The sequence below is a fragment of the Sturnus vulgaris genome, chromosome 28 (genome assembly GCF_052056855.1).
Source record: "Sturnus vulgaris isolate bStuVul1 chromosome 28, bStuVul1.hap1, whole genome shotgun sequence".
NCBI lineage: Eukaryota > Metazoa > Chordata > Aves > Passeriformes > Sturnidae > Sturnus > Sturnus vulgaris.
Window position 1 is genome coordinate 5,947,354 of NC_142270.1, and position 23,151 is coordinate 5,970,504.

The window sequence follows — 23,151 nt, forward strand, 5'->3', positions numbered from 1 at the left end:
TGGAGATGGAGTTTCAAACGGGTTGCCTTGTCTCCTGGGCCGGAGGCATCAGGAGGGGTCGGGGCTGGAAAAGCATGGAGAGGGGCTTGGAAGCAGTTGAAAGAACCTGGACTCTCAGGCTCAAAGCATGTGGAAAGTGTTGCTTGAGCTCCTCTCCTCCAAGCGGGGCTGGGGCAGGGTATTCCACACGTCTCGGTTTGGACAAGGTTCTCACTGTTCTTGGAGGGAATTTAGAGACTGAAATTCTGAAGAGCAGGCACAGCGCTTTGGCTGCTTCAGTGTCATGGATGCAATTCCAGTGCTGGTACTGGAGCTCCTGGAGACGCAGATTTCTTAATTTGGGGTTCATCCAGTCAAAGGAGGTGGCTGAGCCCGGCACCCTGAGGTGATTCAGGGTGTCCCTGTGGTTCTGTGCTGGGTGTGTTGTGAGTGCCTGAGACAAGGAATCTCCTGCCCCTGGTGGGAATGCCCAGCGAGAGCAGCAGGCTCCAGCTGGGAGCCTCATCCCCTCTGTAAGAGGGAAGGAGCCCCATTCCTGCTCTCTGCAGTGCTGAAAGCAGAGGCCCTGCTCACCATGGGGGTGCTTGGGAGGTTTCCCTGCTGTGCTGGTGCTCGCAGGATCTCAGAGCGGATACTGGACACGAGCAGTTTCCTGTTGCTCTTCCAGCTTCAGCTGCAGGATTTGGGATCAGCACAGAATCAAAGAATATTTTGAGCTGGAAGGGACCCACAAGGATCATTGAGCCCAACTCTTGGTGCTGCACAGGACAACCCCCGGACAATCCCACCCTGTCCCTGAGACCCTCCTCCAGAGGCTCCCTGAGCCGGGGCTGTCCTGTGCCAGGACTCGCTCCTGGAGCAGTGTCGTTCCACGCTGTATTTATTTGGACAAAGGAGCAAATTTCTTTTCCCCTCCAGGAACTATTGGTCCTGGAGAGAAACCGCATTCCCAGCGTCGTCTTGTCGTCCTTCCATGACCCTTTTCCTCCGCTCCCTGGCACGGGGTCCTGCAGACTTCATTGCCGGCTTTTGATCCCTTTTGATTTGATGCTGCAGCCAGCCGTGGCCTCGGAGAAGCCGAGCCCCGGGTGGAGGAGAGGGCTGGAGTCAGGAGAGAGGCAGCGGGGACGTGGGAGGGGGAAGAGGGAAGAAAAATATTGAACTTAGCGTGAAAAGCAGTGAAGCGAACAGGAAAGCCAAGGGGGACGAGTGTTTAATGCAGAGCGGAGGCTGGGAGGGGACACAGCAGCGTGACCACAGTGACCTGTGCGAGTTTGTGCAGGGAATTCCTGCACTGCGCGGGGTCCCGGGGTCCCACAGCACTGCCGTGTGCTGAAGATCTGCTGGGCCCACGTGTGTGTCACCAAGCTCGACACGGCACCCTGTGCCTGTCACAGCCGGGATGTCACAGCCAGGCGCCGCAGGGCGGCTACATGGACCGCGTGGGCTCTGAGCCACGCAGGGCTCCAGCTCGGCCCCGGGCTGGGAGCAGCCGGAGCCCTCCGGGGGGGCGCAGAGCCCCAGCCCTGGTCCGTGGGGACCCCCGCTCTCGGTCCTGCGGGACCCCGCGAGGCTCGGGCTCCTGCCCGCGGGTGTCCCGCTCTGCTCCGTGCGGGTCTCCCCCGCTCCTCCTCGCCGGTGCCGTCGGGGGGGCCGGGGCGGGCCGGGGCGGGCCGGGGGAGGTGCCAGGGCCGGCGGTGGAGCGCGGCGAGCGGGGGAGGCGGCGCCGCCGGAGCCGCCCCGGGGAGCGGGGCGGCGGCGGGCGCGGAGCCGGAGCCCGTAGCCGTGGCCCGGGGCCGGGGCCATGCGGCGGGCGGCGGCGCTGGTGCTGCTGGCGGCGGCGCTGAGCGGCCCCGGGGCCGGTGCGCGGAGCTGCCCCGCGCTCAGCCTGGGCTGCAAGTGCGTGGCCGAGCGGGCCAAGGCGGGCGGCGGCCCCGGCGCGCCCCGGCGGAGGGTGGTCTGCAGCGGCGGGGGGCTCCCCGCGCCGCCCGAGCCGCGCCTGCTGCCCGAGGGCACCGTCACGCTGTGAGTACCGCGACCGGCAGCGTCCCGGGCATGGCACCCGGTCCCGGGCGTCCCCCCCTTGCCCCCGGCATCTCCCCCGGGCATCTCCCTCCGGCCCGGCTTTGCCCCGCGGCGCCGCACCGCTGCTGCCCTGAGCGGGACGGGAACCCACGCGTGGGTCGCGCTGAGCCCTCTCCGTGCTGGAGCTGCGCGCCGGGGGCTCCCTGCACCGTCCCGTGCCGGGCAGATGCTGGCGGGGACTCGGGAACCGGGGACACGGGGACACGGGGACACAGGGACCGGGCGTGAAGCCCCGTGCGGTCGGGAGCGCAGTGAAGTTACTTTTTTTTTCTCTCAATAAGCGGCTCTGCAGCAGCGAAAGCGGCGCTCGGTGCTGTGTAGCGTGGTTTAAATCGCGGTAAAGGGGTGTCGTGGCTCTGGGCTGCCGAGGGGACCCCGCCGCGGCGGCAGAGCGGGGCTGGTGAGGACGTGAGCTGGAAATCCAGGAAACGAGCTCTTCTTTCTCCTGCTTCCCTCCGCAGCGTTTCTGCGTGCCGGGGAACATGTTTTTGTTTGAAAGTGACTGCTGTCCCTGGAAATATTTACTGAGCAGCGATCAGGAGCGGTTGATGGGTTAGGGGTTTGTGCAGAGGTTCTAAAGCTGCTCCGTAAAGGCTCCTCTTCCTCGCGGCCCCCGTGCCGGGGGCTGGGGTTCGGCTGGAGCTGGCAGCCGTGTGCTGCTCGCTGCAGGGTTTATTTATAACTCCAGAGGAGATGTTTGAATTAAAATCTGGATTGGAAGCAGGGCTGGCAGCACTGCAGCTGAGAGAGCGCCGCTTTCCCCCGGAGCGTTGTCCCGTCAGGGTGGCTGTGCTGCCTGTCCGTGTCAGCGCGGCCACGGTCAGGGCTCCCACCTCGCCCTCCTCGGGTGCCTTGGGTTTGGGGGCTGCAGAGGATTTGGTTTGGCGGCTGCTCTCACACTTCCGAACCCCTGGGTCGTGTTGCCATCCCTCTGATTTCCCGGGTGCCACTCGCTGCACGGGATCCTCGCTTTGGGGTGATGGTGGCAGCGAAGGTGACCACGCTGTCCCCGCTGTCCCCGTGTGGAGTGTGGCCACGAACGCGCCGGAGCTACAGGACGGTGCCATGAGCAGGGTCTGAGTGCAACAGCCACGTTAAAAGCACAAATTGTCCCAGAACAGCAGCACTGGTGGGTGTCCTGGGCTTCCCTCGGTGGGGGACACTGGGGGCCTCAGGCAGGTGACAGCTGGGCTCTCCATCATGCTTGTGAGCTTTGCTCTTCTTGTCTTTCCTCTTATGGCCCTTCCATGTGTGTCAGCCCCTCGCAAACACTCATGGGGACGTTTAGTCCTTTGTCAGTTTGTGTTTGGGAAAAGCATCCCATCCCAAGCCCAGGCCTGCTCCAGTGCCCTCCCCAGCTGTTCCCAGGGTTTGTGCTGCCTGTGCTGAGGCTCCCTTGCAGGGGCCGGGATGACCGTGCAGAAGCATTAGGGCATTACACGATCCCACTAAAACGTGACATGAAACCTACAGGCGTAGGCAGAAACCTACAAATATGCGGTGACCCTGGCTCTGCTCTCGTGCAGTAAACATGATTTATTCCAAACCCTTTCCAGATGGAACAATCAAAACCAGAGGCTCCGACTTTGGGAGCGTCTCCTGGAGCCACTGGGGTGCGGGCAGGGAGTGGAGGGGCCCAGGCATGTGGTGAGGGCTGCGCGTGCCTTGGGGACATCCTGCTGGGGACAGCCAAGTCTTGAATTCCGCGGGTGAGCTGGGTCTGAGCCGGGCTCCTGCACGTGTCCCAGGGTGCCAGGTCCCCTCTGTCCCCCAGCGTGCTCAGCACCGCTCCTGCCCCTGCTGCAGGAAATGTGTTTGGGGCAGTAACGCTTCAAAGCAGAGCCGTGTTCCAGCGCTCATCCGGTCCAGCCTGGAATCGGGAGTGCTCAGCACGGGGGAGGCTCTTCCCAGCAGCCGCCAGCGCGGGAGGGACCCTGGCCCGGCCGCAGCTCCGGCTGTCCAGGCAGTGGCCGGGGACAGGCGGGCGGCCAGAGAGGCTGGAGGGGCTCTGTCACCCTGTGGGTCCCTCATCCCGCCTCTCATTTGGCTTTTTCCCACAGTCTCGCTTTATTTATCTTTAATTATTAGGCCTGTGCTGAGGAATCCTGCGCTGGCTCCGCAGCAGCTGCTGCTCATTTACCCCCCGCGCCTGGAAACGCGCGCTGGCATCGCCCCTGGGCGGGCAGGGCAGGGATGAGGGACAAAGGACAAAGGGTGAGGGACGCCTGCGACCCCAGGGACCTGCCCTGCAGCCACTGCTGGGCTCGGCCATGGTCCCAGTGTCCCAGGGGACGTGTCGGTGTCTGATGGCGAGTGTCTGCTGAACAGAGCTGTGTCTCCTCTCCCCTCGTGCCCTCGCAGGGATCTCCAGGGATGGCTGTGGGTCTGGAGGGTGATGCTCACACATCCCCTACAGCCCCAGCAGACATTTCTCAGAGTGTGCTCTCCACCACCCACCCCTGTTTATATCCAGGTTATTGCTGTGCCCAGCTCCCTGCAGGGAGGAAGGAGGGGTGCCAGCCTTGGCACATTGGGTTGTCACCTCACTGACTCGTGGCCCCGGAGCAGCCTGGGCACAGCACGGCCCCAGCCCCGCATCCTGCTCCAGTTAGGACCAGGGGATTTGGCACCTCTGGGGGCCGTCCCTCCAGCGTGGCTGTGAGGTGCTGGGGTGCTGCAGACAGGGATTAACAAGGCTTTAATCCCCCCCAGCTGAGCCCTGTGCTAATCGGCCGATGGAAAAAGCGCCGTATCCCTAACGAGGGCTGGAGAGGCTGGGCCAGCCCCGCTGTCACACGGGCGGGAGCCCAAACCTCTTCCAGATGTGGAATCCCAGCACAGGCCTCATTTATGTGCACAGCTTGATTGCACTGAAATTACAGATTGTCTGCAGGGAATAGAGGGCTTTGACTTATGACCAATTTCCAGTTCTACTTGAACTCCCCGCTCCAAGGCCGCTCTATCCTGGGCCCTGCAGATGGTTTCTTTCTCAAGCCTTCTTCAGCTTTTTATTTGTTGTTTATTGGGCTGCAGCTCCATCAGGTTTGGCTTTTCCAGGGGCTGCAGGTCGTGGTGCTGCCCGGTGTGTCGGAGCATCCCGGCCCAGGCTGGCTCTGGAGGCTTCGCCCTCTCTCCGGGGCTTATTTTTCCTGTGCTAACAAAAGCCGAGGGTTGGAACAATAATTTTCACCATCCAAAATAGCCCGGCGTGACGTGAGGCTGGAGGAAACGCCCGGGCACGGCACAGGGAGGGGAAGAGCCCCCGAACACCCAAACAAAGCAGGGAGGGGAGGATCCCCCAGGTCTGGGGCTCTCCAGCCCCACTGGGTTGGAAGATGTGGGGTCCCTCTGGGATGCTCTGGGGTCCCCTCTGGAATGCAAGGTTCCTTCTGGGAGCTGTGGGGTCCCTGCTGGAATGTGGGGTTCCTCTGGGATGTTGTGGGCCCCTCTGGGATGCGGCAGAGCCCCCCTGGGATGCTCTGGGGTCCCTCTGGGATGCTGCGTGCCCCCCCTGTGGTACTGCCTCCCCCAGAACCTTTCTCACTGCCGGAGCCTTCAGCACCTCTCAGCAGCCCCGGGGCCCCTCTTTTCTCTTGCCGAAATCCCTGTGCAGAGCAGCGAGCCGTGCTCGGGGCGCAGCCTGTGCCGTATCTGCTCCCGGCATATGCTTTGAATTACTGCACTTGGAGAGCAGAGCCGGGCCGGTCCCCGCCCCCAGCGCGGCCCCCCAGGAACCCCCGCGCCGCTGCCCGGGCTGGGGAGCCACCGTCTCCCCGCGTCCTTTTTTGGTTGGGTCCAGAGGAAGTTTATTGTTTCAGCAGCCCAGTTTCTGGAGCTGTTATTTATCCAAGTGGATTCCAGCACGCTTGAAAAAACAATCTTGTTTTTTTCACTTTTGGCTCCTCTTTTTGAGATGAAAAAAGAGAAGAAGGGATCTGTATCTCTGTGCCGGCAGCCTCGCGGGCTCCAAGCCCCCACGGCCCTGGCGCGGGGGGGGTTGGAGCACGGATGCTGCAGCCCTGGATCCCCCGGGATGGGAGGATGCTCCTTGGGGCTCCCCCCGCCGTCCCCACCACGCATCCCCCATCGTTTCCGTTTGACTCCATGCTCCAGTCCTTAATCCCCGCATTGTCCTGAGGGACTTTTCCAGCCACCGCTCAATTAGCCGATTATTGTCCCCGTGGCGGGGCTGGCCCCGGCAGGAGCCCCCCGCCCGCCCACGCTCCGCGCCCGAGGGTCTCGGGGCAGCGGGCAGGATAAAGGTGCCGTTTTGGGTGGGAGGAGTCTGGAGGGCACGGGCACCGAGGCCTGGGGGTGAGAGGGGTCCCCAGCCCTCCCCCCCAGCTCACGGCTCCAGGACTGGGCTCTTGCTGGGATGAGGGGTCCCAGCCTGAGCTGGAGATGAGCAACAGCTCCAAAGGCCACGGCTCTGTTTCCATGGCCTGCCAAGCCTGTAGATGGGGAGGATGGAGGGCACCGGGTCCCTTCTGCACCCCCAGTGAGCATTTGGGAACCCCTGCCTGGATCCCCCAGCCCAGCGACAGCCGCCTGGCCTCGCTGAGCCGGGGGCAGTGGGTTGGCTCCCAGCCCTGCGCCCCCTTCCCCCCCAGCTGATCCCTCCTTCCAGGGGCAGCTCTCAGCGTTTGGAACGCATGGGGGGCTCTGGGCCCGTCCCCACATGCCGACAGCTGGGCCCCCAGTGTGGCTCAGGGGCTGCTGGCCCGTGACCCCTGTGGGCTGGGTCGGGGTGGCCTCGTGGGCACAAAGATCCCGTTCCATTTGGGGCTTGTCAGTTGATATCCTGTAAGGGGACAGTGCCAAGGACCCACACACGGCTCTGCTGCCTGTGGACATGTGGGAATGGAAAGTGCCGTGGAGCCTGATGAGAACTTCCTGGGGAAAAAAAAAAACAAAAAAAGGCCAACCCAAAAACCCAAACAGAAAACAATTTGGAACATAATATCCATGAAACTAGAGAAAACAAAACAAACCCGTGTTGGAGGATGTGGGCTGTGACTGGGGAGTGCGACCCAGATGGCTTCGGTGGGACAGGGAAGAAAAGAGCCAGGATCCCTACCAGGAAAAGTTTTACTGGGGAAAAAAGTTTTGGACAAACTGTGGCTGTCAGCATAACCTTTTTGTGCCAACCCCTCCTTTGAGTCAAGGATCTCTTCTCCTTGAGAAAGGACAGACCTGGGCAGCACCTGCAGCTCGGGGTGCCCTGAGCCGTGCGGGGGTCCCGGCCTTTTCCTAGAGGGGCTCCGGGGGTGGCTCTGCCCTCGGCCGGGTGGGGCGTCCCTGGCTGCAGATCCCAGGGGCAGCCGGTGCTGCTGGGAGCCAGGAGCGTTGCCTTTTAAGGCCGGAGCTGTGGCGTTATGGCAGAGGTGCAGATGGTCCCGGGGGTCTGAGCGAGCATGCCCGGGGCTCAGCCGAGGGCTGCGTTCCCGGTAGGGTGCGGGTCCGGTGCTCCGGTTCTGCCACCACGCCATGGCCGTGGCTGCATTCCCCCGCACAGCCCGTGCCTTCGCTTGTGAAATCTCCTGCGGCTGGAATGAAAAACTCTTGAAGCCCTTGGGGACAGCACGGCCTTGAGCAACAGCCCCCACCGATGCCGTGTGCGGGGAATTGGGCGCGCCAGGAGCGATGGAAACATCCCCGGACGCTGCCCCCTGCTCTGGGAAGGGTCCTGGGCTGAGCCAGCCCCGCTGCTCGCTGCTGGAGCGAGCCGGGCCCTGGCAAAGAGTGGTCCGGGCGGGGAGGAGAGGGCCGGGCACGGCCCCGGCCGTGGCGGCTCCGGCCGCCGGCGTGTGGAAGCAATTTGCAGCTGTCGGGGCCGCCGGACGTTTCCGCTCCCCGCCGGCCGGGTCGAGGGCCCCGCGGACGCGCCGGTGCCCGGTGGCGGCTCCTCATTAGCACAGGATGCGGGGGCTGCGCTGCCAGAGCCCGGCGCTTCCCTCTCGGCCAGCCCGCGGGGGCTGCGGGGCCGCTCCTGCCCGAGCCGAGCGTGGCCGGGCTGCAGCGCTCAGCACACAGCGGCCATTCAGCCGGGCCCGCCCGTGTGTAAACAGCCCGGCCCGGCCCTCAATGAGCCCTTTTTTCCCCGGCTCCCCCCGGCCGGGGCTCCAGGATGCCCTCCTGGCCCGGCTGCCTCCGCTCCGTCTCGGGGTCGCTTTGCCGGCCCTGGTGTCGCCGGTGCCCACGCGGCCGCACGGGAGTTCCGGGGAGCCAACGCTGCTCCCCGAGAGCCGGGTCTGGCTGTGCTAATTGCGCTGACGAGCTTTCATGAGCTCCTGGCTGAATTGCCGGGTGCTGGTGCCCTCTGTCCACTCCCGTCACGCCGCAAGGTCCATGGCATGTGGATCATGCAGAGCATCCCTGCACGGCCATTGCAGTCCGTGCTCCCACCTGGCCATCACGCCTGTCCCTGGAGTTGTCCGTGGCCACCAGCACAGTGGCACAGCCGAGGCCGCGGCTCCTTGGGGGGCTCTGACTGTCCTCACTCCCCACCAGCTCCTGGGACACCAGGGCATGGCTGGGGGTCTGGGGCAGGTGAGGTAACGGGGCTGCCCCTCTCCCTCTGCTCTTCCCACAGGCTGCTGAGCAACAACAAGATCACGGTGCTGGAGAACGGCTCCTTCTTCGGGCTGCGGGCTCTGGAGAAGCTGTGAGTGGCGGTCGGGCAGTGGAATGCAGGTTCCGTGGTGGGTGGTAGCGCCATCATTCGCATTCTGCTCCTGATGTGCTGCAGCAGGACCAGCACTGCAGCGCAGAATTTGCCACTGGCACCCACGGGCATCCCAGGGACCCCGGGAGCTGCAGTGGGGCGGGAGGCGCCGGGGGGGCCGCGCTCCGTGAGGGCCGGTATGAAAAGCGACATTGTCCCCCCGAACAAAGTCAACTTTCTTATCTCTCCATGAAAGGCATCTCTATGGAGGGAGCTGCGAGAAGGGGAGATTTATGGCCCCCATATGGGTTTGATCTGTAGGTATGCAGGCACGGGGACCGGCACTGAGGGTGTTTTGTTCCCCACCGTGGCCCTGCGAGGGTCTCGCACATTCCTGCGCTGTGCAGGTTCCCGTGGAAATCCCCACGGGACTGTTTTTGGGGTGAGTGAAAAGCAGTCACCTTGGGGACACCATCCCACGTAGCTAAGTCCTCCCCAGCGTGGGTCAAGGCGTGGGGTCACCTCCTGCTCCTGGCACTGCACCCTCGTGAACGGGAGGGATCGTGGGACACGGGGAAGGAGTCCTGGAGCAGCCGGGGGGCCACACCTGGGGAGGACCACGGCTCTTCAGCCCCCATGTGCCTGGGGTGCCCCTAAAGGTCTCCGTATCCTGGGAGAGGAGCTGGCCCAGGTCACCTCCTGCTCAGCACGGGGTCAGAGGGGGCCTGGGGCGGGTGGGCAGCACTCCCCCAGCCCGGCCGGCCGCATCGCGCTGCGCCGCGCCTGATTGCCCTCGACAGGAGCCATAATTGTTTTCATCGGGTCGCTTTGGGGCCGTGGCGCAGACGTGCCCCATGGAGAGCCCGTGCTGCCATGGCGGGGACACCGTGGGGGCTGCGGGGCCCCTCGCTTCCCACCCTGGCGCTGGCAAGGCCCCCGCCCATCCTGGCTACCCAGCGTGGGTGCTTTGGGGTCCCAGCACAATGGGGAGAACCCTTTCCCTGGATGTCAGGGGTGCCCCCACGGACCACCTCCCCTCTGGCTTGGCATCTCCAGTGATTTGTGGCGGCGTAATGAGATTAATGAGTCTGAGCGGGGACGGTATGCGGCGGCGGCCGCGAGCGCTCATTAGCAGAGCCCCGCTTGGGAACGGCCCGGGGGGGATGCGAGGGGGCTCGGTGGGTGACAGCAGGGACAAGGACGGACTCTGTCCGTCCGTCTGTCTGTGCTGGGCTGCAGCGGGTGCCCAGGGAGTTGTGGGCTCACCCCAGCGTGCTCCGGGCAGTGAATCAGGATGGCTCAGGTCCTTGGGACCAGGGTTTGCCTTGGGGGTCTCTGTGCACTCCTGGTGATTGGGGTCCCCATGCACACGTGGCACTGAGCCACTGCTGGCTCTCATGCCTGCAGCGTCCCCCCGCCGGGGCTGGGGGAGGAGGGGGCTCGGGACCGCAGGAAATGCAAAGGCAAATGCGCAGAGCAGAGAAAAAGAGAGGAGCCTTATCGGAAATCAGCAGCAGCAGCCCCGGCCCTGGCCCGCGGGAGGAAGTGCCTGAGTGAGGAAGGCTGCTCTGGCCAAGCGCCAGGATGGCTGCAAATCCCTGGGGCCCAGCGCGGTCCCTGGTGGGTCCCATCCCGGGCTGGTGGTCCCTGCAGCACCCAAACCCCCCTGACCTGAGCCAGGGGCCGCAAGTTTTGTCACCGGATGTGTTTTGGCTGGCAGGGTGTGCTGGGGGTGTTCTGGGGGGTGGGAGTCCCTGGGAAACGCAGCTGGCCAGGGGCCGGCAGCGCTGGTGTCCCTGGGCACGAACCAGGGGTTGGCAGGACGGGTGTGGGGGGGTGTCGGCACTGGGACTCCCGCTGGTGCTGCTGCCGGTGCAGGTGAGCGGAGCTGTTCCTTCAGCACCAGCGCTCACCTGTGCACACCTGCCCGCACACCTGCCTGCACCGCCGGCCGTGACAGCTCCAGGGCGGGCGTTTGTCCGTCAGTAACGCCGGGAGAGGCAGGCGCGGGCAGCGCTGTTGCATCAGCCGGGAAGGGCCGGGATGACGCCGGCTGCGTTTCCTCTGCCGGAGGGGCCCCTCTCGTCTCTCCGGAGGGACTCCCCCCCTCAGCCCGGGTCTGCTGGAAGGGGTTGCACCGCTCCCCATCCCCGCCGCTGTTTTGTGCCCCTCCGACGGGGCTGTGGCTCCCGGGGTGTCCCCAGGGCCGCAGGCAGAGCAGCGAGAGACCCAGCGACGAGCTCCGCGGAGACTGCTATAAATAAACACGGGTCCATATGGATTCCATTTCCTCTCCCGGACACGGCCGGTGCTCAGCAGAAGTTGCCGCGGGTGCCAGGGGCTGGGCAGAGCGGCCGATGTCACCAGTGCTGCCCACCCTGCCGGCAGCGGCCCCGCGCCGTGTGTGCCAGGCGAGCCCGATTAGATGTGCGCCCGCAATCAGGCTAATTGCTCTGACGAGCTTCCCGAGGGCCGCAGAGCCCGTCCGGGGCCGTGTTCTTATCCCGCACACAGGAGATAACCCGCCGGGCCACGGCTGCTCCGGAAGCAATGCGGGGCCGGTGCCAGCGGGCAGGGACTCTCGATGCTCCGCAGGGCACCCAGAGTGTGCCCAGGGCTGGCATCCCCCCTGGAGCCGCGGGGAGCCTCGCGCCTTCCCTGCATCCCTCGGAGAGATAACGAGAGAGAAATGGGGTGGAAAGCTGCTAATGAGCAAGGGTTGGCAGCGCCTGGGGGGCCAAGGAAGGGGATGGGGGCTGGAACGGGTGTGCTCGTGCCCCCTGTGCTGTGTCTCCTGGGGACGGGGCTCCCACAGCACACCCCAAGATCCTGTCTCCCCGCAGGGACCTGAAGAACAACCTGATCAGCACAGTCCAGCCAGGCGCCTTCCTCGGCCTCCTCGAGCTGAAGCGGCTGTAAGTGCCGGTGCAGCCCCTTGGACCACCCGGGGCTGGCCCTGGGGACAACAGAGGGGACACTGGGGCATCCCCAGCCCTGATGGCCCCTCCACTCACCTTGCAGGGACCTCTCCAACAACCGCATCGGCTGCCTGAGTGCCAGCGTCTTCCAGGGGCTCCCCAGCCTCCTCCGACTGTAAGTGGCTCCCTAGAGGACATCCTGGCCAGCCGTGTCCCCGCTCTCCTGAGAACGAGGGGTGTGAGGGCACAGCAAGGGGCCTGGGATGTGTCCCCTCTCCCAGCTGCTCCCTGGCTTCCTCCGTGCCATCTTTCTCTTCTGTCCCGCAGGAACATGTCCGGAAACATCTTCTCCAGCCTCCCGCCCGGTGTTTTTGACGAGCTCCCCTCCCTGAAAGTCGTGTGAGTTGGTGCCCTGGGATTTCAACGCACGGTGGGGGGGGGGCCCTGCCGAGGGCCTCAGGGCTGGCGGGTGCCCGAACCCTGCGGGTGCCCCGTGACACCATCCCTTGCAGGGACTTTGCCACCGAGTACCTGACGTGCGACTGCAACCTGCGCTGGGTGCTGCGCTGGGCCCGCGAGCGGCCGGCGCAGATCTCGGAGCGGACGGCGTGCGCGTTCCCCCGGCAGCTGCGCGGCATCGCCCTGCGAGGGGCGCGGGACGGGCAGCTCCGCTGCGGTGAGCCGGGGCCGGGGCGGGGGCGGCGGCGGCGGCGGCGGCGCGGGCTCACCTGTGTCCCCCGCAGCGGGAGCCCCGGAGCTGCACACCCACCACCTCATCCCGTCGCTGCGCCAGGTGGTTTTCCAGGGCGACCGGCTGCCCTTCCAGTGCACGGCCACGTACCTGGACAACAGCACCCAGATCCGCTGGTTCCACAACCGCGAGCCAGTGCAGGAGGATGAGCAGACCGGCGTCATCGTGGAGGAGAGCCTCATCCATGACTGCACCTTCATCACCAGGTCAGGGATGGGGACCGGGATGGGAATGAGGATGGGATAGAGAAGGAATTGGGATTGAGATGGGGACAGAGATAGGGATGGGGACGACCACTCGTAGCCACAGGACTCATAGGTTTGTGCATACCAAGTGCCGTGGGTGGGCTGCCGAGTGTGGGCACCTTTGGTGCTTTGTGGCGTGTGTCCCCATGTCCCCAAGCTTGGGGGATCGCTATGGGGTAGCCCCGCCGTGCCAGCCCCTGTCCTGTGCCCACAGCGAGCTCATCCTCTCCAACATCCACGTCTCCGCCAACGGCGAGTGGGAATGCGCCGTCTCCACCTCCCAGGGTAACGTCAGCAAGAAGGTGGAGATCGTGGTGCTGGAGACCTCTGCGTCCTACTGCCCTGCCGAGCGGGTCACCAACAACCGCGGGGACTTCAGGTGGGGACCGCGGTGGCGCAGGTGCCGCGGCAGGGGGGGGGACACACGTGGCCGGTGCCACACGGAGAGCGAGCGGTGCGTGCGGGGCCTCTGCTCGCCGCAGGTGACCGCGGGTCTGGTAGCGATTAAGGGCCGCGGGGAGCGCGGGCGCTTTTGAAGGGCTTCCCGTGCCGGCGGCGCAGCCTGGCTCCAGCAGCAGAGGTGTTGGAATTTCTCTGGCACGAGACGAAAGGCTCCGGGCGCCCGCCGTAACCCCGGCGGGGCCCTTACGGAATATAAATTACTGGCACAGTAAATGTGGCTTAAATTAGCGGTGCCCCCCCCCACTGCCCGCTGCTTCCCCCTCGCTGCCGGAGCCGAGCGGGATACGGGACTGCAGAGCGTGGGGATTTGGGGGGAGCATCACCCCATCCTTCCCAGAGCCCGGGGTTTGCAGAAGGGGCTGCGGTGCCCGCGGGTGGAGCTGCGCAGGGGCCGCACGGGGGGATCTGGCTCGGGGCGGGGTCACCGAGTGCGGGTCCCGCAGGTGGCCCCGCACCCTGGCAGGGATCACGGCCTACCAGCCCTGCCTGCAGCACCCGTTCGCCGCCGGGCCGGCGGGCGTGGGCTCGGCGGGAGAGAAGCAGGCGTGGCGGCGCTGTGACCGCACCGGGCGCTGGGAGGACGGCGACTACTCGCACTGCCTCTACACCAACGACATCACCCGCGTGCTCTACACCTTCGTGCTGGTGAGTGGGGGGCCCGGGGGCTCGGCTGGGCCGCTGGGGCGCACCTGGTGACCGTGGCCCCGCCTTGGCCGTGCCCATCAATCTGCCCTGCAGATGCCCATCAACGCCTCCAACGCCCTGACCCTGGCTCACCAGCTCCGCGTCTACACGGCCGAGGCAGCCAACTTCTCGGACATGGTTGATGTCCTCTATGTGGCACAGATGATAGAGAAGTTTATCGGCTACGTGGACCAGATTAAGCAGGTAATGAGCACTGCAGGTGTCCCCTGCCTGCCCCAGTGCAGCCTGGTGCTTTTGGGGTGGAAAAGCATGAATTGGGGTGTTTCCACGGGGGACGGCAGAAGCTCTTTGCAGAGCTGCTTGCTGTCCCCAGCTGACAGATGTGATAGTGGAGATGGCCAGCAACATCATGCTGGTGGACGACCACATCCTGTGGATGTCCCAGAAGGAGGAGAAGGCCTGCACCAGCATCGTGCGCTCCCTGGAGAAGATCGCAGCCCACACTCTGGGCAGCAACTCCCAGCACATGGCAGTGGTGAGGGGAACACGGGCTGGGGCTGGATATGGGGAGGAGGGGTGGGTGGGCTGCTGGGGTCTCTGGCTATGCCAGGGGGGTGTCTGCCCGTGCCAGGGCTGATGATTCCTCCGTGATGCTGGCAGAACTCTCGCAACATCGCCTTCGAGGCGTACGTGGTGAAGCCCGAGAGTTACGTGGGGCTGAGCTGTGTGGCGTTCCAGCGCTGGGATGGGGCCCCCCCAGGACGATCCCCCCAGGCCGAGCGGGGGGCCGAGCCCACGCCCGACCAGCAGCTCAGGCTGCGCTGCACCACCGGGCGCCCCAACATCTCCCTGAGCAGCTTCCACATCAAGGTACGGCAGTGCCGGGGGTCGGGGGCTGGGGGTCGGGCCCTGCTCACCAGTGACCGTGCACCCGCAGAACAGCATCGCCCTGGCCTCCATCCAGCTGCCCCCCAGCCTGTTCGCCAGCCCCGCCCCAGCCACGCCGGGAGCCGACTGCAAGCTCCAGCTGCTGGTGTTCCGCAACGGGAAACTCTTCTGCAGCACCGGGAACTCCTCCCGCCTGGCCGACGATGGCAAACGCCGCAGCGTGGCCACCCCAGTCATCTACGCCGGGACCTGTAAGGGCAGCATGGCGGGGTGCTTGGGCTGCCCCATGGGGCTCCCTGGGGCATTGTGCTGGTGTCCCTGGGATCCTCGGGGGGAGATGGCAATGTGCCTCTGGGATGTGCAGGGTCCCCTGGGTCCAGCCCCTCTGGGGGTGCAGGTGGAGAGGTGTCACTTGTCCTGCTGACCAGGTTTCTCTGTGGCTGCAGATGGCTGTGGAGTGGGGAACCTGTCAGAGCCGGTGGCCGTGTCCCTGCGACACCCCGGGGAGGGCACGGACCCCGTGGCTGCCTACTGGAACTTCGAGGTGCTGGGGGGTATGGGGGGCTGGAGCACCGAGGGGTGCCAGCTGGCTGCCCGCGAGCCCAATGTCACCTCCCTGCACTGCCGGCACCTCAGCAACGTGGCCGTGCTCATGGTAGGTGTGGGGTGAGCAGCAGGGCGGGAGCAGTGCCAGGGTGGGGAGCGTGGGGGCTGTAGGAGGGGGGGTCAGGGGCACAGGGATGGAGCTGTGGGTTCTGATGGGCTGTGCTGTGCCGTGCAGGAGCTCAGTGGGTTCCCCAGCGAGGCACAAGGCGCTGTGGAGGTGCTGCACCCGGCCATGTACACCTGCACGGCCGTGCTGCTGCTCTGCCTCTTCACCACCATCATCACCTACATCGTCCACCACGGGTGAGGGAGCATCTGGGGGCTGTGCTGGATGATTCTGTGGGCAGTGGGAGGAGCTCCTCAGGTGCCAACAGCCAGGAGAAGGTGTACGGGGAATGCAGTGCAGTGACATGGCCGTTTAGGACGTGGGTTCTCAGGGGGTGACCCTCCAGGAATGTGCTGCCCAGCGAGTGGCGCTGGGTCCTGCTCCTTTGCCCATGTGCAGGCACACACCTGTACATCTCCAGCCACACCCCATGGCCAGGGACAGGCTGTTGGTGCCTCCCCAGGTGCAGGATTTGTGCCTAAGGGAGCCGTGGCTCTGTCGGGGCCAGGCAGGAGCTCACAGGTACCCACTGCGCTCTTGCTCTTGCAGCACCATCCTCATCCCGCGGAAAGGCTGGCACATGCTGCTTAACCTCTGCTTCCACATCGCCATGACGGCCGCCGTGTTCGCGGGAGGCATCACCCTCACCGGCTACCGGGCCGTGTGCCAGGCCGTGGGTACCGGGCAGCGCGGGGTCCTGCGGGCCGGGCACGGGGGGCACGGCAGCCCCTCCCGGCAGCATCCCCTCCCCAACCGCGGCCTCCTCTCGCAGGTCGGCATCATCTTGCACTACTCGTCCCTCTCCACGCTGCTCTGGATGGCCGTGAAAGCCCGAGTGCTCTACAAGGAGGTGACCTGGAAAGCGCCACAGCAGCCGGACAGGGACACGTCCCAGGCAGCCCCCAGACCCATGCTGAGGTACCGACCCCCCTGCTCCGGCCCCGCGGGGACATCTCCAGGGGCTGGGGCGAGGCTGGTTCTTCTGGACAAACCCATCCCGTGTTCTCCCGCGGGCTCCAGGTGTGCACTGACACTTCTCCTCCTCGCAGGTTCTACCTGATCGCCGGCGGGATCCCCCTCATCATCTGTGGGATCACAGCAGCTGTCAACATCCAAAACTACCACGACAACAACCCCTAGTAAGTACTATTGCTCCACCCGTCCTCCCTCCCTCCCACATGAGTGGCCTCCCTCTGCTGGGGCAGGGGAACTGGCGGCACTGGGAATCTCGAGAAGTTTGGGAAAAGATCAGTGAGTTTTTTTCCTGAGAGTTACCCATATATTGGGGAAAAAAATCGTCCAGGCAGCCGGCACAGCTCCACCAGAGCCCGTGCCATCAGGGCAGGGGTGCCGAGCAGCTCCAGCCCTCAGAGCTGCTCTCCTCCCGCACAGCTGCTGGCTGGTGTGGCGGCCCAGCCTGGGCGCTTTCTACGTCCCCGTGGCTTTCATCCTGCTCGTCACCTGGATTTATTTCCTCTGTGCCGGGCTCAGCCTCCAGTGCCGACCCTCGCCCCAGAAAGCCATCCCGGAGCCGCTGGAGCCACCGCCACGGCTGGGGGGGACCAGTGACCTCCTGACAGACTCTGGCTCCATCTCGGTGACGCTGAACTCGGGGCCGCCTTGTCCCGAGGGGGACGGTGTGTACTCTCTGCGGGTGCAGTTCTGGGCGCTGGTGGCCACCCACGCCCTCTACGTGGCCCTGTGGACGTTCGGCGCCATGGCCGTGTCCCAGCGCTGGTACCTGAACATCGTCTTCAGCTGCCTCTACGGCGTCACCGCCGTGGCGCTGGGGCTCTTCATCTTCGCCCACCACTGCCTCCGGCGCCGGGACGTGCTCAGCTCCTGGTTCTCGTGCTGCCCGTCGTACCGGAACGCGCTGCCCATGCAGGCCTACGTGCACCCCGGGCTGGGGACAGAGGACGGCTCGCAGGTCTTCATCGGCTGCGAGCCAGAGGCCGCTCGCTCCGGCGCCTCCTCCTCCTCCTCGCCCAGCAGCGCCGGCTCTGCCGGGGGCCGCTGCAAGCTCACCAACCTGCAGGTAGCCCAGAGCCAGGTGGAAACTCGCCCCGCGCCCTGCCCGGAGCCGGACGCTGCCGACGGGAAGCCCGTCAGGCACACCAGCACCAGCAACCTGCACGGCCGCAGGAGCCACCGGGGCAGAACTAAGCCGTGCCGGGACGGGAAGCATCACCGCTTGAAAATGCTGCGGGGCCCCTCGGAGCAGCCGTCCAGCGAGAGCGGGAGCCTCCACAACAGCCACTCCGAGAGCTACCCCAGCGGCAGGACCAGCCCGGGCAGCGGCGGCCGCGCGGGGCCGCGGCTGGCACAGGACGGGGACGCGGTGCCCAGCCCCTCGGAGGGCAGCGACGGCGGGCGGAGGGGGCCCGACTTGGCCGAGGCTCGCCGGAGGAGCGGCAGCCGGGACAACCTGCGGCCGGGCGGCGGCGCCGAGAGGGAGGCGAAGCGCCGCTCCTACCCCCTCAACGTGGGCAGCCACAACGGCGGCCTCAAGGGCAGCAAGTACGACATCAACCTGGCCAGCGCCGACAGCGTGGCCGGCATGAAGACCGGGCTCTGGAAGAGCGAAACCACCGTGTGAAAGTGGGGAAGGACCAAGGGCGCAGCGTTTTCCCGGGGGAGCCGCGGCCGGAGCTGCTCGGCATCACCACGTGCACTAGCGGGGATGGATGGATGGATGGATGGGGCACAGCCGGGGGCTCCGCTCACCCGGGGGCTCCGCTCCCCCGGGCACAGCACGGTCCCGGGCCTGCCCATCTCCCCGAGGAGGCTCCGAGCTTCCCGCCATGGTGCCGGAATTGCAGCCGTGCTTTAATCACTCCTGCATGTCACTTGAGATTGATCCTAAATGCTATTTTATATTATACAGAGGAAATGTCTATTTTTCAAAGCTATATTATTGAATGTATATATGTATAGACAGAGCCGTAGGTGACGCGAGGGCCCTGCCCCTGTGCCCTGGGGCCCATCGTGCCACGACTGCAATATCCCCGCTGAGGGACCACTCCAAGTGCCCTTCACGTCCAGGCACCGCGGCCCCAGGCTGAGCACACTGCCTCTGGAGAGCAGCTGCTCCCCCTGGAGCGTTCCTAGCTGCGTGTCAGCCCTGGGGGCTGCGAGGTGCCAAAGCCATATTGCAAAGCCAAGCACAAGGTAAGAGGAGCCTCAGCTCCAAGGTGAGGTGATTGTCTGCACTGCTTTGATGCCAGACACTAAAGTAATGGCCACAACAGGCTCCAGACACTAAAATCACAGCCAGAAAATGCTCCTGGCCCTCAGAGGCTCAGGCCATGCAATGGGGTGGGCTGGCAGACCTGTGCTGCTGCCAGAGCCAGGACTCACCCTCTGTGCCAAAGCACCAAAGAACCAAGAAGTGGGAGAGGCCTAGAGCAGCTCTGTGTCCTTAATCCAGGTGTTCAAGCTCAGAAAATACCTAGGTTTGCTCTTAGGAAGGCAGAGACCATTCTGGGGAGCAAGGACCATTCCTGGGAATGCAAGAGAATAATGCCAAGGAATTGGGGACCTTCCTCAGACAGTGAGAGGAGCAGTCCAGAGGGCTGGAACCTGGATAAGCACTTACTGTTCCCATTAAAAATAATTTCCCTTTTTTTCCCAGCACACAGATAAAACAGCCAGGCTGCAGAGAGGCTGCAGCAAAGCAGAGGAGGAGGTGGGAGCCTGGTGCCTTCCCTGCCCTTTCCAGCCTCCCCTGCCTCAGTTTCCCCCACCTGCAAAAGAATTTAGTAACACAGCTACCTCCGAGGGGTCGTGGGGCTGGCAGGGCCACGAGCCAGGGGAGGAAAAAGCACTTAGTGGGGATTGGTCTCACCTGGGAACCACTCACCCTACAGGGCTGGGGCACCCCTGGGCTTAACCTGCCACTCCCTGCCTGCCTCGGCTTCTCTGCCCAGTTAAATTTTTAAATATTTCATTGTCCCCGGTATTTAATACAGTTTAAACCCTTCCTGCAGCTCCTGCAGCCTTCCCAGCCTGGCTGATGCCTCGTGGTTCTATTGCTTGCTGCATTGTGACAGTATTAGAGAAAAAGCTTTGTATTCTTAATTACACTTTGTCTGTTTACAAGCGAATGACATATCAACAGAGCTTCCTGCAATATCTGGGGGGAGGGAAATATGCCAAAGAAATGTCTTTAAAGGGGTCTTTTTGCATTTTTATATGAATAGAATGTTTCTAGCAGATATGTTTTGTTTAATATATTAAAGATATGCCAATCTGCCAAGATCTACTATTATTTCCCTCAGTCTTCATGTTCAAATACAGCCTGGCCTGAAGTTTTTTGACCCTCACAGTCATTCTGCTGAAGAATGAAAAGTCCAAAGTGAGGCTTCCCTGGAAAACCTGGCACCTGCACTTTTATTTATTTGTAACAGAAAAGTACCATGACCTGAAGCAGTCTCTCCATCATAGAAAACCCCATTTTGGTCCAGCACATCAAGGAGGACCCAGCCCTCATTCCCTGGGCGTCTCTGCAGCACTACCACCCTGTGCCTGGTGAGCTTCACACTTTTGGTCCCAAAATGTCCCTGGAAGTCCTCTAGGCCACGGCTGCCCTCAGAGCCAGGCCCTGGCCTTGCTGAGGGCACGGATCTCCTCGGGGCTCCGCAGGTACTGCTCGATCTCGCTGTCCGAGATGGGCTCGTCGCCCGTGGGGGCCACGGCCGGAGCACTCGGAGCTGATGGACGCAGCCTCTTCCTGGGGTGGATGAGGCAGGGAGGGAGCAGGGGCCTCAGGGTGCCCCCACGCTGGCCCTTCCCTGCCCAGGAACGGCCCTGCTGCTGTGTCCCTGGAGGAGAGCTGGGGGAGCCCTGGCCTGGGGAGCCCTTATCCAGAGAATCTTTATCCAGGGAGTCCTTACCTGAGGAGTCCTTATCCAGGGAGCCTGGGCCCACAGAGCCCTGGCCTGGGGAGACCTGGCCTGGGGATCCCTTATCTGGGGAGTCCCTATTCAGGGAGTCTTTTTCCAGGGAGTCTTTATCCAGGGAGTCCTTATCCAGGGAATCTGGACCTAGAGAGCCCTGGCCTGGGGTGTCCTGGCCTGGGGAGCCCTTATCCAGAGAATCTTTATCCAGGGAGTCCTTATCCTTATCCAGGGAGTCCTTACCTGAGGAGTCCTTATCCAGGGAGCCTGGGCCCACAGAGCCCTGGCCTGGGGAGACCTTATCTGGGGAGTCCCTATCCAGGGAGTCTTTTTCCAGGGAGTCCTTATCCAGGGAATCTGGGCCTAGAGAGCCCCGACCTGGGGTGTCCTGGCCTGGGGAGCCCTTATCCAGGGAGTCCTTATCCACGCAATCCTTATCTGGGGAGCCCGAGCCCACAGAGCCCTGGCCCGGGGCCGTGTCCTGCAGCTCCTCCCCGTGCTGGCTGAAGGCGTTTTTCAGCAGGAACACGCGGTGCTGCAGCAGGTCCCCGATGTGCTTCACCACCGTTTTCCTGTCCAGGTTGAAGCCACGCAGCCAGGAGAGCTGGGAGGCCATTCCCAGCAGGATCTCCAGCAGCTCCTTCAGCCTCAGGTGGGCTGGGGGGGGCAGATCCACCCCTGCCAGGCGGCAGAACCGAGCCAAGGGGCAGGAGAGGCGCGGGCCGGGCTGCAGAGACTGCCAGGCCAGGAACGCCGCCGCCGTGACGATGGGCACGGGGTGCCGGCCGGTCACCAGCCACGTCTCGCTGGCCAGCTCCACAATGGCCATGGTCCGGGCCAGCAGCTTCTCCTTGTCCTCCAGGAACGCTGCAGGGATGTTGGCCGTGGGCTGGAGCAGCCGGAAGCTGCGGGAGCAAAGAGCCACAATCAGGGGAAGCCTTGGGGACAAACACTCATGGACAGCAGGAGGAATTTCTTTATGGAAAGGCTTCTCAGGGACTGGAATTGCTGCCAGGGAGATGGTGGAGTCCCCAGCCCTGGAGGTGGCACTCAGTGCTCTGGGCTGTGTGACAAGGTGGGCATTGGGCATGGGTTGGACTCGATGGCCTCAGAGATCTTTTCCAACCTCAGAGATTCTGTGATTCATGGTGCCTCCCTGAGCACCTCTCTGCACACTCCAAACTGACGAGAATAGCCCAGGTGTGACATGGGAGGGACAAAAGCCCAGCATGACCATCTGTGCCACAGCTCAGCCTCTCCACCCAGCCAGGACAAAGCAGGGCTACCAAAAGGGCTGGAAGGGGCCCCATCACCTGTTCAGGTGCGTTGTCACCAGGTCTGCCAGGCTCAGGGCGGGCACCGAGAGCCCCAGCTCCTTCTGCAGGCTCAGGTAGACGCTGGCAAACAGGTCCTGCTTGGCGTACAGGAGGGAGCAGACGGTGCCCATGGTCAGGGGCCAGTTGCGCTGGCGGCACGTCACGAACACGCAGCAGCCCCCCAGCAGCTCCTTCTTCTCCAGGCTGACCAGGCGGAAGGCAGGGAGCTGCAGAGCCCTCTGGAAGTAGGACACGGCCGTCTCCTCGAACACTGCCGGGAGCTGCAGCACTTTGCACAGGTCCTGCACCCGCCGGATCCCTGCGGGGACATGCCTCCCTCACACATCGGATCAAGGAATTTCCCTCAGAGCTCCAGCAGGCAGCTGGGCAAGAGCAGCCCCACAGAGGGCACTAAAACACCTCCAGTCCCTCGGGGCAGGGAAGGCACCGGCTGCATGCAGCACCAAGTGCCCTCCCCCGGCTCTGCCGCCGGCTCCGAAGGGGTTGGACATTTTTTTTACCACTAGAAACGCGTTAAACAAATTGGAGCGGCAGCCAGGGAGGATCGGGGTGTTCAGGAACTGCTCTTACCTCGCTGCAGGCAGCGGCTCAGCTGCTCCTTCTGGCCAGTGCTCTGGGAATAGGCGACCTCTGGAAAACAGGGTTAGATCAGTCAGTCCTGCAGGGAATCCAGGGACAGAGACACTTGGATCTCGGGCAACCAGATCCCCACAGAACCGGACTCCAGCAATCTGAATTGTTTTAGTCAGAGCAGCACAGGTAAAAGCGAGCTGCGGGATCTCCTCTGAGCCAGGGATTCCCTGCAGACAGAGCCAGGCAACGGCCTCGGGGCTGCTCCGCTGCACTTAAAGCTCATCTAAGAGATTTAAGTGAGATTTTAATATCTCTTTTAACAATAAGAGATTCTACAGTTTAAATTTAAAGCTCATCACCGGCTCCAAGCTTAAACCCTGGCTGTGATGGAAAACCCTGCTGGTGTTTAGGGGGGATGGAGGAAGGGGGAGCGGCCGGTCTGACCCGACAGTGCCGAGCACGGCACACCGAGCCAGAGCTCGGGGAACGCTTCGCTGCTCGGACCGGCTCAGAGAGGCCCAAACGAGCTTCGCACGGTCGGTTCTGCACCACCCCGAGCGCGGACGCTCCCGGTTCCGGTGCCGCACCCCGCAGATGCTCCTCGTCGGTGTAGGTGGTGGTGAGGAGCCCCTCGGACAGGACGCAGCCGCAGGCGGCGCAGACCAGCTGCTGCTGCGCGTAGTGCGCGTCCTCCACCAGGGACTCCGAGCCGCACTCGGTGCAGCGGCCCCGCGCCGCCATCGCGGCCCTGGGAGCGCCGGGGCGGGCGCACCGATAACAGCCAATAGCGGCACCTCCCGGCCCGAGCCCACCAATAGCGACACCTCCCGGCCCGAGCCCACCAATAGCGGCACCTCCCGGCCCGAGCCCACCAATAGCGGCACCGCCCGGCCCGAGCCCACCAATAGCGGCCCGGCCGGGCCCGAGCTCACCAATAGCGGCACCGCCCCCGTCCGTCCCGACGCCCGCCCGG

The 23,151-nt window shown here is 64.1% G+C and overlaps 2 protein-coding genes across 3 annotated transcripts; one reads left to right on the forward strand and one right to left on the reverse strand.

Moving 5' to 3' along the window:
• Nucleotides 1-1,804: 1,804 nt before the first annotated feature.
• Nucleotides 1,805-19,628, forward strand: ADGRA2 (adhesion G protein-coupled receptor A2). Its single transcript, XM_014890811.2, has 19 exons — nucleotides 1,805-2,025; nucleotides 8,678-8,749; nucleotides 11,593-11,664; nucleotides 11,771-11,842; nucleotides 11,995-12,066; nucleotides 12,180-12,343; nucleotides 12,411-12,624; nucleotides 12,878-13,042; nucleotides 13,569-13,770; nucleotides 13,864-14,013; nucleotides 14,144-14,305; nucleotides 14,431-14,640; nucleotides 14,708-14,909; nucleotides 15,105-15,313; nucleotides 15,440-15,567; nucleotides 15,920-16,043; nucleotides 16,143-16,288; nucleotides 16,420-16,509; nucleotides 16,763-19,628. Exons 1-19 carry the CDS (start codon nucleotides 1,805-1,807, stop codon nucleotides 17,967-17,969), a joined length of 3,882 nt encoding a protein of 1,293 aa, XP_014746297.2. The 3' UTR covers nucleotides 17,970-19,628.
• Nucleotides 19,588-22,932, reverse strand: BRF2 (BRF2 general transcription factor IIIB subunit). 2 transcript variants are annotated; one of them, XM_088179887.1, is made up of 5 exons: nucleotides 22,766-22,932; nucleotides 22,176-22,235; nucleotides 21,582-21,903; nucleotides 20,446-21,173; nucleotides 19,588-20,220 (listed from the first exon to the last, which is right to left on the reverse strand). In XM_088179887.1, exons 1-5 carry the CDS (start codon nucleotides 22,917-22,919, stop codon nucleotides 19,961-19,963), a joined length of 1,524 nt encoding a protein of 507 aa, XP_088036013.1. In that variant the 5' UTR covers nucleotides 22,920-22,932; the 3' UTR covers nucleotides 19,588-19,960. The 2 variants fall into 2 exon arrangements, with proteins under 2 accessions (XP_088036013.1, XP_088036012.1); XM_088179886.1 differs by having other exon boundaries at nucleotides 19,588-21,173.
• Between the last annotated feature and the right edge of the window lie 219 nt (nucleotides 22,933-23,151).